Genomic DNA, 13,751 nt, shown 5'->3' on the forward strand with positions numbered 1-13,751 from the left:
ATAGATCCACTCCAGCAGTGTGAGATTTTCTGACCCTCCACTACAGAGTTAACTTCACACAGCACCTCTCCCACCTGGCGTGTTTTAGTGGCAGAAATAGCAGGGTTGTTGCCAGGTTTTCAGATGTTTGCAGTATGTTTCTGAGGAAAGAGCGCCGTCCAGACTTGTCGGTATAGCTATCTGAGTACAGGATCAGTATGGTGCATGAAGAAGAGGGAGAGCAGCTGTCATAAAGCTTTCTGAGCATTGCTGTCTCTAAATTTTTCACTGTATATTAAAATGCAAATACTCACAAGACCAGAGGGTTTAAAATAGTTTTCCTGACACCTTATTGCTGTGTATAGAAGCACTACATACAACATACATACCATTTATTTCTTCTAATATTGATCGACTCAAATAGATGCTGTTCCTACTTTTCTCTCATGTCACTGTGTAGCATCACACTCCATCTGCCCAGACTCATTTCTTTACAGCTACATGTCCGTGTTACTGAAATATCTTCTTTTACTGTTGTTGTTAGGCTTCTTGTGCAGAGGTTATGCAACGTAATAGATAACCACCGAGTTATTTCCTCTTCGTTCATGTTCAAACCGATCCCAGGATCATATTCGGATAGAAACTGTACAAAAGAATTCACAGTACGCGTTTCCATAACTGCGTCTGCTTCCACCCACAAGCTGTAAAATTCAGTAGATATTATCAGATGATAGAATGCCATCTGTTTTTGTTTCCTCTGCGGCCCACGAACGGTGATAAACATGATCAGGAAAACATCACGCAACATTCTGATTTTTGATCAAGTAATGTTTATCACTGTCTTTTCACCGTGCTGCAAAGACTGCAGCATTTCTTTATCAGATTTGGCTCACAACCTTACAAGGATACAACTACGTGTTTACTCAAGAATATTCATACTAGGTGCAATTGCGGTAAAACTCCGTGAAGCAGAGAGAATTCAGAAGTCTGTCTGGACGCATGAATCACACATGTGGTTGCTGGGGGGGAGGCGGGCCACAAGATAGGGAGGCCTGAGGAATTTCCAGAAGAGGAACAAGTAAGCCCGCAGGCTACGTGTTTTCCATTCGACTCCAAAGGCTTACCTGCCTGCGCATATCCACTACACGGAAGCACCATTCCAAGAAACAAAACGCCAAAAGCAATAACTTTGCTAATTTGCAGATAATCTGTAGGCAGAAATGGATTGTTCCCTTTTAATGTAGGTTTTTGTAATTTTCAGTGTTGACAGGCTCAGAGTCTGCCCAGCTGTGTTATAACATAAAGTTGGAGCAAAAGTTGTTCATGATAAAAGACGGCTGGTTAGATTATTTGAAGTTAGGAGTTATTCGTCATGACTGTTTAGAGAAATCCAAGCTCTAGCTGTACTTCTTGGTTCTTTCCGTTGTGTCCAGTATGCATGTCGCTAGACTCATCGTCCTTTTGCTGCTTGTGCTCGTCGTGTTATTGCATGTTGCTTTTCGCTCTAACACTGACTGCTCACACATAGCTTCATTAAAGAGGTGAAGAACATAGGAAGGATGCATTTATGTTTTCAGAAGGGGATGGCATACAAATATGATCTCCACTAGAAGCAAAAGAAAAGCCTGAAGGATAAATGTGACCCAACACAAAATTTTTAGTACTGTAATGATTTTCAGCAGGAAATAGTATTTGTATTGTTTCATTTGCAAACAGGAATGCAGTATGTTTGCATTTGCAGGTTTTGTTTCTTTTGATATGATCAGAATTATTCCATTTATGAACTACTCTGGTTTACTTATGTTGATAAGAAAAGGTCTGTTCCAGACTAAGATTCCTCTTTAATATAGTTGGTTGACAGCATGAAATCATCTTTCACAATATACACTGCCATTCAAAAGTTTGGGGTCACTTAGAAATATCCTTATTTTTGAAAGAAAATCAGTTTTTTTCAATGAAGATAACATTCAGTTAATAAAAAAATCCAGCCTAGACATTGTTACTGTGGTAAAAGACTATTCTAGCTGGAAACGGCTGATTTTTTAATGGAATATCTACATAGAGGTACAGAGGAACATCACCAGCAACCATCACTCCTGTGTTCTAATGCTACATTGTGTTAGCTAATGGTGTTGAAAGGCTAACTGATGATTAGGAAACCTTTGTGCAATTATGTTAGCACATGAATAAAAGTGTGAGTTTTCATGGAAAACATAAAATTGTCTGGGTGACCCCAGACTTTGGAATGGAAGTGTATATATAAATATAGTGTGTATATAGATGTACAGTATATTGCAATATATTACATTTAAAAGAAATATGAGAAACTACTATTATATTATTATTATTATATAAAGATATCACTACCTCAGTGGAAGATGTTTAACCAAATTGCACAATACTGTGCATATTATATTTCCTATCCCTTTTGTTGAATCCATATTAGGTTACAGAGATGGGCTGGAGAGAATGTCTGTCTGTGTTGTGCAATCCATGCTAATTTCTTACACGACAGACCAAATACGCACATTTTCTCAATCAACGCATTTGCAATGGTATGTATATGACAAAAGAGGAACAACTTGCATCACCGAAAAGCACTCATGGAGAAATAATGCCTAGAACACAGCCTGTGTCATTAATGCTCGGCCCAGACAAAGTGAGTAATGATCCTAGGCATTAGCACTTCTGCACCATTAGCATTCTTCAGGGCTGAGAGGTCGAAGCTCACTGGGAGGGCTCAAATTAACACCGTGGTGCTGAGTGGCAGCACTCCTCAGAGTCGTCACAACATTGAACTCCCCCCCACACAACACCACACACACTCACTCCTCACCCTCTCACCCACCAACCAGACCCCTGGCATTCCTCAGCTGTCTTCTCCAAACATTACTGGAAGCACACCCTCAGCAACTGACCCAATTAAAGTGTCACCAACTTTTTCTTGTAAATGAATTCAGCTGAATCGCGTTATGATGACACGAATGTGTCAAGTCACTAAGTTATTAAGATATGATGAGATAAGATCCCTCACCGGGGAAATTTACATGTAACAGCAGCTTGATACAAATGAGGCATGGGAGAAGCAACACAAGACGGCTATAAATTAAGATATAACAAATGATGTATTTCTTTTACATGCACAGATGAGGCGTGATGGATTGACATATCTATATGTGCAGAAATGCATATGATAAAGTATGAAGAGTACAGTGGAGCTCATTTAATTGCTTTGATACTGAATGAATTTGTCATTGTAATACACTATAATCACAATTTACAGTGAATTAATGCTGTCATATTTGTCTAAACCATATTGCTCAAGCTGAGTCGTTCATGCCTTTTGAGTACACAGACATTTCAGTGACACCTTGACTACCTTCAGGTTATATGATGTTGGAAAAAAAAACATTTTGCTGAATACTTTCCCAAAAGGTTCCTGCTATTTTCTGTACTTCCTTGAAATCAGTGATGCCTGTAAGCCTGTTAACATTTAACGACGTTCCTGCTGCTGTCTACCTGTGTGTGTCCAGCTGTCCAGTCGGGTGAGGTCCGAGCGGCTGTCACCAGGAATCTAAGTTGCCAAAGAAGAGATGTGACTGATCACCCAGGCTTCTGTAACTCAGGGTGGGGTGAGACGGAGGAGTACAGGGGCCAGGGGATATATTCCCCCTGCATCCCACAGTCCCAGGTAAATGCAGCATGTGTGCTCACTGTGAAAATCTTGTAAATACATGACATTTCCCCATACAGTGTATCATTCTGTTCTGTGTGTGTTGCTTGTGGCAGCATTCCATCTTGTACAGGAGTGAGAGTGCAGATTACAGAGCGCAGGGCCCAGACATGGACAGCGGAGTCGAGGCTGGGAGTGACATGACTCCACCTACTCCTGCCTTCCCCATCTCTCCACCAACACCGTATGGTATGTTTCCTCTCTCACCGTACCCAGGTTTCTTTTTTCTCACATTTGTCACTATCTTTGTTTTTGTTTAATTAAAAGCCTCATCCATGTGTGCTTTGTGTTTTCAGTGAAAACTATGGCAGAATTTACTCACCTGAGGCAAACTTTATCTCCCAGCGTACAGTCCTTTGGAAGCTACAGAGCAGACCATGGTAGGTTCAGATCTCTTGAAAGTGCAAACGGAGCTTATTCTTATGAGTAAGCAAAACATTACATAAGACTACACTGAAAATTCTTTAATTTGAAAGAAGAAAAGGACGTTTCATTGTGAGCAGCATATTTTAAGGCTAGACATGAAAACAGTGGTATTCTATACCATTATGTTGCAATTCTCTCTATAATTTGACAATATACACCACCGTTCAAAAGTTTGGGGTCACCCAGACTATGAAACTATTTTCCATGAAAACTCACACTTTTATTCATTTGCTAACATAATTGCACAAGGGTTTTCTACTCATTAATTAGCCTTTCAACACCATTAGCTAACACAATGTAGCATTAGAACACAGTAGTGATGGTTGCTGGAAATGTTCCTCTGTACTCCTATGTAGATATTCCATTAAAAATCAGTCGTTTCTAGCTAGAATAGTCATTTACCACATTAGCAATGTCTAGACTGTATTTCTGATTAATTTATTGTTATCTTCTTTGAAAATAACTGCTTTTCTGTCATAAATAAGGACATTTCTAAGTGACCCCAAAGTTTTAAACGGTAGTGTATGTTTAAAATACAGGAGTGCTATTCAGCTGTGACCAAAGAATACAGATTATCTGACCTATTTCTAATTCTATAAATTTCATGCACTTTACTACAGTAAATTAGTTGAAGAAAAAAACGTTTTTTTTCATTTCCTGCGTTCTTCTAATAACTTACTTGTGTTTTTCCCTATAACAATAAAACATAGTGACAAGAAGACACGCATTGAGTGGGAGGTAATTGCAAGAGTCTCCTTTCATGTCTGCCCTGTGTCTGCTTGTTTGGATCCACTGTGTCATTACAACACAGCTATTTTGGGTCCCCCTTTGCTTTACCTAATAATGGGTATATTGTTGTTTGTGGAATTTTTGCAGATTTGAGACACGGGTTTAAAACAAAGACGTCTCATATATGCAAAACTAGGGGGATTCCTAACCATTCACAGTACTGCATGTTTAGGTTTTGAAGTATGTCTGCGTGGTTATGGTCTGCAGTGTAAACTTTTTTTTAGGCATATCTGTGTTGTTCTTTGGATTAAAACTGAGCTATTTTGTTCGTTTTTGTATGGGTGTTTTTTCTATGGTCTTTATGAGAAGAGTTGTGCATTTATAGCACATTGGAGCACCATCTTTCCAAAGGTCATGTTGTTTTTGTGATGTTTTGCAGAACCGACTCAAAAAAAACATAAAACTAGTTTCAAGTCTGTCCCATCCACTGTGCACCAGGCCATTTCTTTCATTTACTTCCATGTTGACCTCTTATTGACGTGTTTTCATAGAGATCTACAGTATGTCTAAAAGTTTTAAGGCCTGGGAGCAGATATGTGCCCCTGCTGTGCCTCTTACTACCTCAGACACCCAGGCAAGAATCCCTGCATTCAGTGGTGCCACGTCTCCATGGTTACTGTGGGTCAGGAGGCATGGCACAAAAAACTTTTCTTCCCCCATGAAAGTCTCTCTGTGTACACACAGGGGAAACAGGGACATGAAGAACCCAGCAGCTCCTTAAGCATTGCACCTCTGGTTCCTATAAAAGTAAAAACTCGGCTGTAAAGACTGAGTTGGAAGATGAGCTTTTAGATTTGTTGATGTCGGTAACTTCAAACTAAGACTGATAGGTTTATATGGCAGAAGGCTTTTAATTTCTAGCTGCAGTCAAGTTTGATTTGTTGACTGACTGTGTGGGTTGTGGCAGGGGTTATCAGCGATTGGTTTTATATAGATTGAATAGCCCGGCTCAAAGCCACGCAAACAGCTTTCATTGCATTTCAACTCCAATGTTGATTGATTGTTACTGGAACGAACCCAGAGCTTTTCCCACGGGACTTTTTTTTTGCATTCTCTCTGGCCATTTATTCTCCATATTATACAGTGCTGCTTGTTGGAACAAGTTTATTTTGGCTTATGTTGACTTCATAGGTTTGTTTTCTGCTGCTTTTCTATCCATAATTCTCCTTACTTGGGTTAGAATTAGCGTATCTCCATTTTCATTTTAACCTTAAACAAAAAACATAAATCCAAACTGTGAATGCGTTTTTAAAGCATCCTAAAGCATTCTACATTTTTTTTTTCTTCTTGGCTTTTTCACAGAACCCCGGGGATATTCAGAGATCAGTCATGTTGGAGTGGAGAGTTTGCCAGATTCCTCAGTGAACTGCCACAGGACGCTAAGTTCGACACATTCTGCATCTATTGTTGGGACCATTCAGCAGACAGACGGGTAGGGATCCGACTTATAGAAAAACTTCAAGCAACATTAGCCATCTTTTACCACCAGAAGGAAATAACTTAGTATTGATTTTCTATGGGACCTACCATACTAGCAAGCCTTCCATACTAACTGCAAGTCTTCAGTTTCAATATGAATACCAACAATATAAAATTTTAGTTAATTTTATCTTTTCTCATCACCCCAGCTCATCCGTGAGTCATTCCTGGCCCGAGCATCCCGTCCTAGGCCGCCACTCCTCTTTGAGCAGCTACCCCTCTGCCAGGCAGCCTCCTCACCACGCAATGTCACTGGACTATGGCCACCACTCTCCTCCCCTGCACCACCCCCACATCCACCCTGCCCCTAATGCTCACAGCTCTCCTCGGAGCAGCCAGCGAAGCCGCATGGCTTGCTACACTCTCAACCGCAGCCCCGCTCAAAGCTTTGATGAGCAGGATGACTCGGGCCTCGGCTATGGCACAGACTGTCCCAACATGGGCATCGACAGGGATCTTTTAACCTCCATGGACGGGCAGAGTCAGTCACAGACACCCCAGATCCAGCCCCCACTTCTGCCTGAGAAGAAGAGGGCGTCAGATGGGGAGCATTCGCTGGGAACAGCCTCTCCAGCCCTCAGTGGGTTTTCAAGTCCCCACAGTGGAAGCTCCCTGAGCATTCCTTTCCCCAACGTCTTGCCTGACTTGTCGGTTCAGACACCAGGCACAGCCTCACCTCTGCCAGGTAAGCTAACGTGCTAAAAAAGGTAATGCCCCCATGAATGTTACATGGCTTGATTATCATACACAGATAAATACTGCTGTGGAGGATTTGGCTGATTCTTGTTTTTTCCAGATGTGCTAGCCAGCAAGCAGGTTACTGTAAAATTTGTGCAGGACACATCAAAGTTCTGGTACAAGCCAGATATCTCAAGGGATCAAGGTAGGTGGTTGGTGGCCATTTTAATTTTCGAGTCATGAAGAAGCAAAACTTTTTCACAGTCAACCTCACAATAACTATGTTTCTATTCCTTCAGCTATTTCGGTCTTGAAGGACAAGGAGCCTGGCTGCTTCATTGTGAGAGACAGCCACTCCTTCAGAGGGGCCTACGGTCTGGCTATGAAGGTGGCTACACCCCCTCCTTCGGTTGTCCAACAGAGCAAAAAAGGTAACCTCGATGTGGTGAACATAAAGACCAGAGAGTTTTTTGTAATTAGCAGTTGGTTCATCCTACACAATGCAAAAACACCCTATAAAATTTCAGCCCATACTTTCTAGATATAAGCTCATGATTAAAACAATAACTGCTAGTAGAATAAGTGAATTTAACTGAATAAGATGTCTTAAAATAGCTCAGGCAGTCCAACTGCCTGTCTAAGAGCCATCCCCAAATCATGATGGTTCCACCACCATGCTTCAATCAAAGGTGGATGAAGGACCTCCAGAACAAGACCCAGTCATGCATGGCTAGCTTGATCAGAAGACCTTAACCCCACTGAAAATTTGTGGAATGTTGTAAAACAGAGGAGACTAGTTATGCCTATTGTCTTACACATGTAAAAGAAGTGTACAGATAGACGTTTCTTGTATTTAGTTAAAAATAACTCAAATATAGACAAGGTTGCTCATCAAGACAAGGAAAATGATAGTTTGCATAAATCAAGTCAAAGGATCTTTTTTAGAAAACACCAGAAAATGAATTTATACTAAAGACAAGACCAAACAGGATGTTGGATCTACATGTAACATTATTACACTTTGTTAGTGTAATTTAAAATTTAAAATGAGACACAATTTGGTGTAAGACCAAAATGCTATTGTTTGCAATCTTCTTTGAATTAACATTAGCTGAGGAAAGAATCAGGGTTTTTAATGAGAAGACTGATACCACTCTCATGTGCTTAGACAGAGCAAGGCTATTCTACTTCTGCTTCCAGTCTTAATGCTAAGCTAGGCTATCAGAGACTGGTCCAGTAGTACGGACATCCTGGGAATCAAGCATAACAGTCACACAAAGCCATCTTCAGTTACAGCCCACTGTACTCGCCTACATGTTTGGAACCTGAGAGCCCCTCTTTCTGTTTGTGTGTGAACTCTCTTCATTCTGTGTTTCTCTCCTGGGCATCATCGAGATGAAGCTAGACAGACCTCTATTGCCTGATAGTCTTAGATGTGCAGCTAATGTTTCACCCCCTAACAAAAGGTGTGCTGGGTCCATAAGCCTGCTCTGATCCCAGGGCCTTCTTCCTGGAAGCTCCCTGCCCCACATAACTCTGTCTACTAGAGAAATTAAATCGCAGGACTGGGGTCAAAACAGGGTATTTGTTTGGTTATTTACTGTGTAGTATGTTGGTTTAGCATATTTAGAAAATAGAGGGAGGGAGTTTTTTTGGAATGAAAACAAAGTCTGTGGGGGAATCTGGCCAAACATTCTCTGGCCATGTTTCAGCATGAATACAAAGGCTGATTGAATGATGATAGAGATTCACACACGATGTTTTCTTACGCGAGAAAGGGCTAAATGACATTAGATCCCACATAATGTGTATCAGAAACCAGTCATTATTTTTGAGGTGTATGTTCCAGCAAAAACAAGCCACAAGGACGCAAAGGGTGTCCTCATGCACATCTTGCACTGACCCACTGCTGTGCTGAGTCCTTTCATTGCGTCCCCCGCTCACACCTGTCCTTTTGTTCGCCTTCACCCCTCTGCAGTCCAACAGCACCTGTGGTGACATCATGACACAGTCCAGTCTCCACACTCTGAGCTCGGGGCATTGTGACTCCTTATAAGTGTGAAACCCAACCCACGTTAAGGAGCGGTCCTTTCTCCAAGTCTTTGTGTCAAGACATTCCTCACTTAGACTCCTCCTGCACCCCCCCGGAGTTGCTTCTGTTGAATCATTATCCATTTAACCTTTGGCGGAAATTAGTGTGGTGATTTTTTTAGGGGTGAGAATTTACGTGCGGCACTGCGTAAATCTAGTGTGTCAAATTGAGGACAGTCCACAAACTATTGCTGGTGATTATTTACCTCTGTATATCTTTTCTTGTATCTGCTGCTGCTTTCCTTTTTTCTAACAGGAGGAGATCTATCCAATGAATTAGTGCGTCACTTCCTGATCGAGTGCACGCAGAGAGGAGTGCGGCTGAAGGGTTGCCCCAATGAGCCTTATTTTGGTAAGTTCCTGCTTTGTTAACACTTGTCTTTGACTAACAACAGTGACACCATCTGGGTGTTTGAATGCACTACAGCACATATCAAGAATTTCTGAACAATACTGCCCTCTACTGGCGTGTAACGTATTGTATTAATGGCTTGCTGTGGGCCACTATCCTCACCATGCAGGGACAGACAAGCCCATGTTGCATTTTATTCGTACAGCATTGTTTTACAGTTTTAATCTTTGCTTTTTATCTGAATTCTGCTGTATTTTCCTGCCCCTGCTTTATAATTGCATGTGCATTAGATAAATTATTACCATCTATCAACTTTCATTTGTCCAAACTAACGTCAAGGTACATGGATGATCTATGAAATTAAGAAATTGGCAGTTCTATTTATCTTTTTTGGCTTAAATAAGGATGTTATTTTATGTCATTGTTTTCTATGGTCTTTTTTTTCTCAATGAATTACACTACCGTTCAAAAGTTTGGGGTCACCCTGGCAATTTCCATGATAACTCACACTTTTATTCATGTGCTAACTTAATTGCACAAAGGTTTTCTAATCATCAATTAGCCTTTCAACACTATTAGCTAACAATGTAGCATTAGAACACAGGAGTGATGGTTGCTGGAAATGTTCCTCTGTACCCCTATGCAAATAATCCATTAAAAATCAACAATTTCCAGCTAGAATAGTCATTTACCACATTATCAATGTCTAGATTATATTTCTTTTTAATTTAATGTTATCTTCATTGGGAAAAAAATGCTTTTCTTTCAAAAATGAAGACATTTCTAAGTGACTCCAAATTTTTTAACATTAGTGTACATACGTGAATTATTTCTTCTGTGTTTTTCTTTTCTTTTTCTTTCAAAGAAAAACTATTGTTTAAGGTAATGATGCAAGATAATGGAAACAGAAGCTGATGTTGCAATAGAGCATTAAATCTGGCTCTAATTTTGATTTCACGTCTAACTGTTTTACAGGAAGCTTAACTGCGTTGGTCTGCCAGCATTCAATCACTCCCTTGGCTCTGCCTTGTAAACTCATTATACCCGATAGAGGTAAATCTTCACACACACATCACATTTGATTTCTTGAAGGAGATTATGGCCAGAGAACAAAATAACCATCATTTAAGTTTTGCAGTTACCCATATAAGCCAGCCTACGTGTTTATCAGTCTGGCAATTTAGTCATTTTATCTCTTGACGTAGCTGTTGTGGTTTCTGCTCAGTAATCTCACTGATGTTTTCCTTCATCATAGATCCCCTTGAAGATGTTGTGGAGAATACCTCACAATCAGTCACTAACTCTGCTGCTGAGCTGCTAAAACAGGGTGCAGGTAATCAGTCAGCTTATGTCACTTACTATGAATAGACATTTTGACAAAACAGATGACGGGACTGTACATAAACACTGACACAAATCCAAGTGTGTGAATCTGCAACGGTTTTGGAAATGAGCCATACTCCTGGGTCTGTTATTATGCACTGTGCCACTGAATCCACCTTCTTTGCAGCTGTTTGCACTCTGCAAATCCAAGTGTGATGAGTGTGTTTTGTTGCTGCAGCCTGTAACGTATGGTACCTGGGCTCCGTGGAGATGGAGTCCCTAACAGGCGTCCAGGCGGTGCAGAAAGCCACCAGTATGACTCTGAATGCCAACCCTCCACCAACCTCCACTGTGGTCCACTTCAAAGTTTCTTCTCAGGGAATCACCCTCACTGACAACCAGAGGAAGTGAGTCTTACACACACTTTTACATTATTCATACATGCAAAGAGCTGCTTTTTATTTTTTAACCACAACCTTGTCTGTTTTTAGGCTCTTTTTCAGGAGGCATTACAATGTCAATACAGTAATATTCTGTGCTCTGGATCCCCAAGATAGAAAGTGAGTGTTGTTCATTTAATGTTCAAACACACATGCCATTTATGGTTTGCTAGACACTAGTTATTGTTAGAGAAGCCTGTTATTATTCCAATCCGTCGTGGTGAATCAGAAAATATCTTGAAAAATCACAACAACATAAAGAAATACAAACGCCTCCATGCAAATTATCACTGCTGATTGTAAATATGTCAGAGGAAGATAAGATTATTCTCTTCTCACTGCTCACAGATGGAAAAAAGATGGCTGCCCACCAGCAAAGTAAGTAAATGATTGTCATTTTGTGCATAGCTACAACCAGAACATCATTACAGCCACTATTTTTAAAGGCACCATCAGTCTGGGACACATGACAGTGCTGCTATTAACTACTGTGCACCACTTTTGCAGAATCTTCGGCTTTGTGGCGAGGAAAACTGGCACTTCCATGGACAACATATGCCACCTGTTTGCGGAGCACGACCCTGAGCAGCCAGCAAGTGCTATTGTCAACTTTGTTTCCAAGGTGATGATCGGCTCGCACAAGAGTAAGTAGGACAGAGCTGGTCACCCGAACAGAGGTTTTCCAAGAGTAGAAACGACGAATGAAAGACTGAGCAAAGGACTGAATATAAGGACCGAAGGTGGCGATGACCTGGATATTAACTGGATGTTACACACACATGCATTATAATCAACATTACCGGGACATTCAGTGACATCTCTTAAAATATCAGTTCCTTTCTAGCTTGTTATATTGCTCTCCACTGTAAGTACTGTAAATTAGCCAAGTAAGACAACAAACTCATACAAAATGTGGTTTCTACTGGTTTACAACTGTACCATCTTAAACAGCTACATATATTCATTATCACCATACTTTGAGTACATAATACTAAGGCTGCTTTTCTTCTTCATGCATAGCATTTTATGGACAAATCAAGAAAACCCTACATTGTTGCATGTAATTTTTTAAAATCTAATATTTTACCAAAACAAACTTCTTTTAAGCTATTAACAAAGTCAAGTTGTAGAAGCACCTCTCTGCTGCGTCTGCACAGCATGCAGTGTTTCCATGTGGAATTGATGTCATGCTAAAGCAGTGCAGCGCATATGTATAATTTGGACTTTGGGAATGGCTACATCGCATACAAGATATGTGTTATTTTAATCTATGCAATGTAAATGCTTTTATTTTTTTAAACCAAGGCTTCTCTGTACATGTGTAGCGTGTATGTGGCTTCTTTGAACCTCTTAAATCGTCTTAAGATGTATTTGACCACTTTGAAAGCTGTCAGCAACGTTTTAATGAACATATGTGTGTGTGCTTGAGTTGAAATGAGAGAAATCACAGAAAAATATTTTAATTAAACCCTAATATATATATATATATATTGACTTGATATGAACTGGTTAAAACACATCAGTACTTTGTGTAGGTAGAAGAACAAGTGGCTCGTTCCTCTCAGCAGCCATTTTTGTTTTACTTTACTTCGTCCTCTTTCAGGGGACACAGCCTAGAAAACAGACGCAGCCTTTTAGTGTCAATAATAAATCAGTATGTACGATTTTTTTTTTTTTTTTTACATTTCAATTAAATGTGTAAAAACACACACAGGCTGCTATATTAATAGAACAAATGCTTTCATTGAGAAAGAAAAATAAGGTGAAAGAAAGAGCTTAGTGCTGGAACTGCACAAATAAAACTGACACACTCAGCTAGTCATCTGTCAATGACGTATACAATCTACTTCCTCTGGGAGAAAGATAAAGCTGTTTATTACCCAGCTGATTGTTTGTTTGTATATGAGATGATGATCATAGACTTAACTCTATTTGTGTGTGTGTGAGTGTGAATATGAGTGAGTGTGTGTGTTGGATAATCATTTTATCCAGAGAGGGACTTAAAACCACAACAAAGCTGTTGGTATTCCTGTATTAATTATGTACACACTTGTTATATTATCATTTTCATGACTTATTACATGTATCTCGTGTATCTCTTCCAATACTGTGCCTCTGTGTAATCCATCTGAACTGTTTATGTGTGTATTGATATTGCATTGTTTGATGTGTTCTGTAAATAAACTAAATGAAACATTTATTTAATGTTAGTCTGACACATAATTCCGTAAAATGGTTATTTGTTGGTTTCTGTATGGATGGAAGATGCAATGTGTTCAGTTTTTTTTAAACTTTAGAGATTTCAGTTGGATTTTTTTTCCCCCTAGCATAGACCCAGGTTAGCTCTGTCATCGATTTTTAGTCCTTGTTAGATTCATTATCATCATGTTCTTAGCTGGTCCGTTAATTTGAGAGTGTTAGTGTTGATATCTAACGAGAACTGACAAAAAAGCAAAAATTA

The 13,751-nt window shown here is 40.0% G+C and overlaps 1 protein-coding gene across 2 annotated transcripts in view; it reads left to right on the forward strand.

The window, feature by feature from the left end:
• Positions 1-13,490, forward strand: part of LOC111568693 (tensin-3) — a 36,197-nt gene extending 22,707 nt beyond the window's left edge. For both annotated transcript variants that reach the window (XM_023270460.3, XM_035948293.2), the window contains 14 exons: positions 3,513-3,670; positions 3,769-3,901; positions 4,009-4,092; positions 6,230-6,359; positions 6,556-7,091; positions 7,203-7,289; positions 7,384-7,515; positions 9,432-9,527; positions 10,503-10,580; positions 10,783-10,860; positions 11,089-11,257; positions 11,342-11,410; positions 11,639-11,668; positions 11,798-13,490. In XM_023270460.3, coding sequence (XP_023126228.2) covers positions 3,513-3,670; positions 3,769-3,901; positions 4,009-4,092; positions 6,230-6,359; positions 6,556-7,091; positions 7,203-7,289; positions 7,384-7,515; positions 9,432-9,527; positions 10,503-10,580; positions 10,783-10,860; positions 11,089-11,257; positions 11,342-11,410; positions 11,639-11,668; positions 11,798-11,942 — 1,925 coding nt within the window. In that variant the 3' untranslated portion in view covers positions 11,943-13,490. The remainder of the gene's footprint in view (positions 1-3,512; positions 3,671-3,768; positions 3,902-4,008; positions 4,093-6,229; positions 6,360-6,555; positions 7,092-7,202; positions 7,290-7,383; positions 7,516-9,431; positions 9,528-10,502; positions 10,581-10,782; positions 10,861-11,088; positions 11,258-11,341; positions 11,411-11,638; positions 11,669-11,797) is intronic.
• Positions 13,491-13,751: the final 261 nt, after the last annotated feature.

The sequence above is a fragment of the Amphiprion ocellaris genome, chromosome 10, assembly GCF_022539595.1.
Source record: "Amphiprion ocellaris isolate individual 3 ecotype Okinawa chromosome 10, ASM2253959v1, whole genome shotgun sequence".
Taxonomy (NCBI): domain Eukaryota; kingdom Metazoa; phylum Chordata; class Actinopteri; family Pomacentridae; genus Amphiprion; species Amphiprion ocellaris.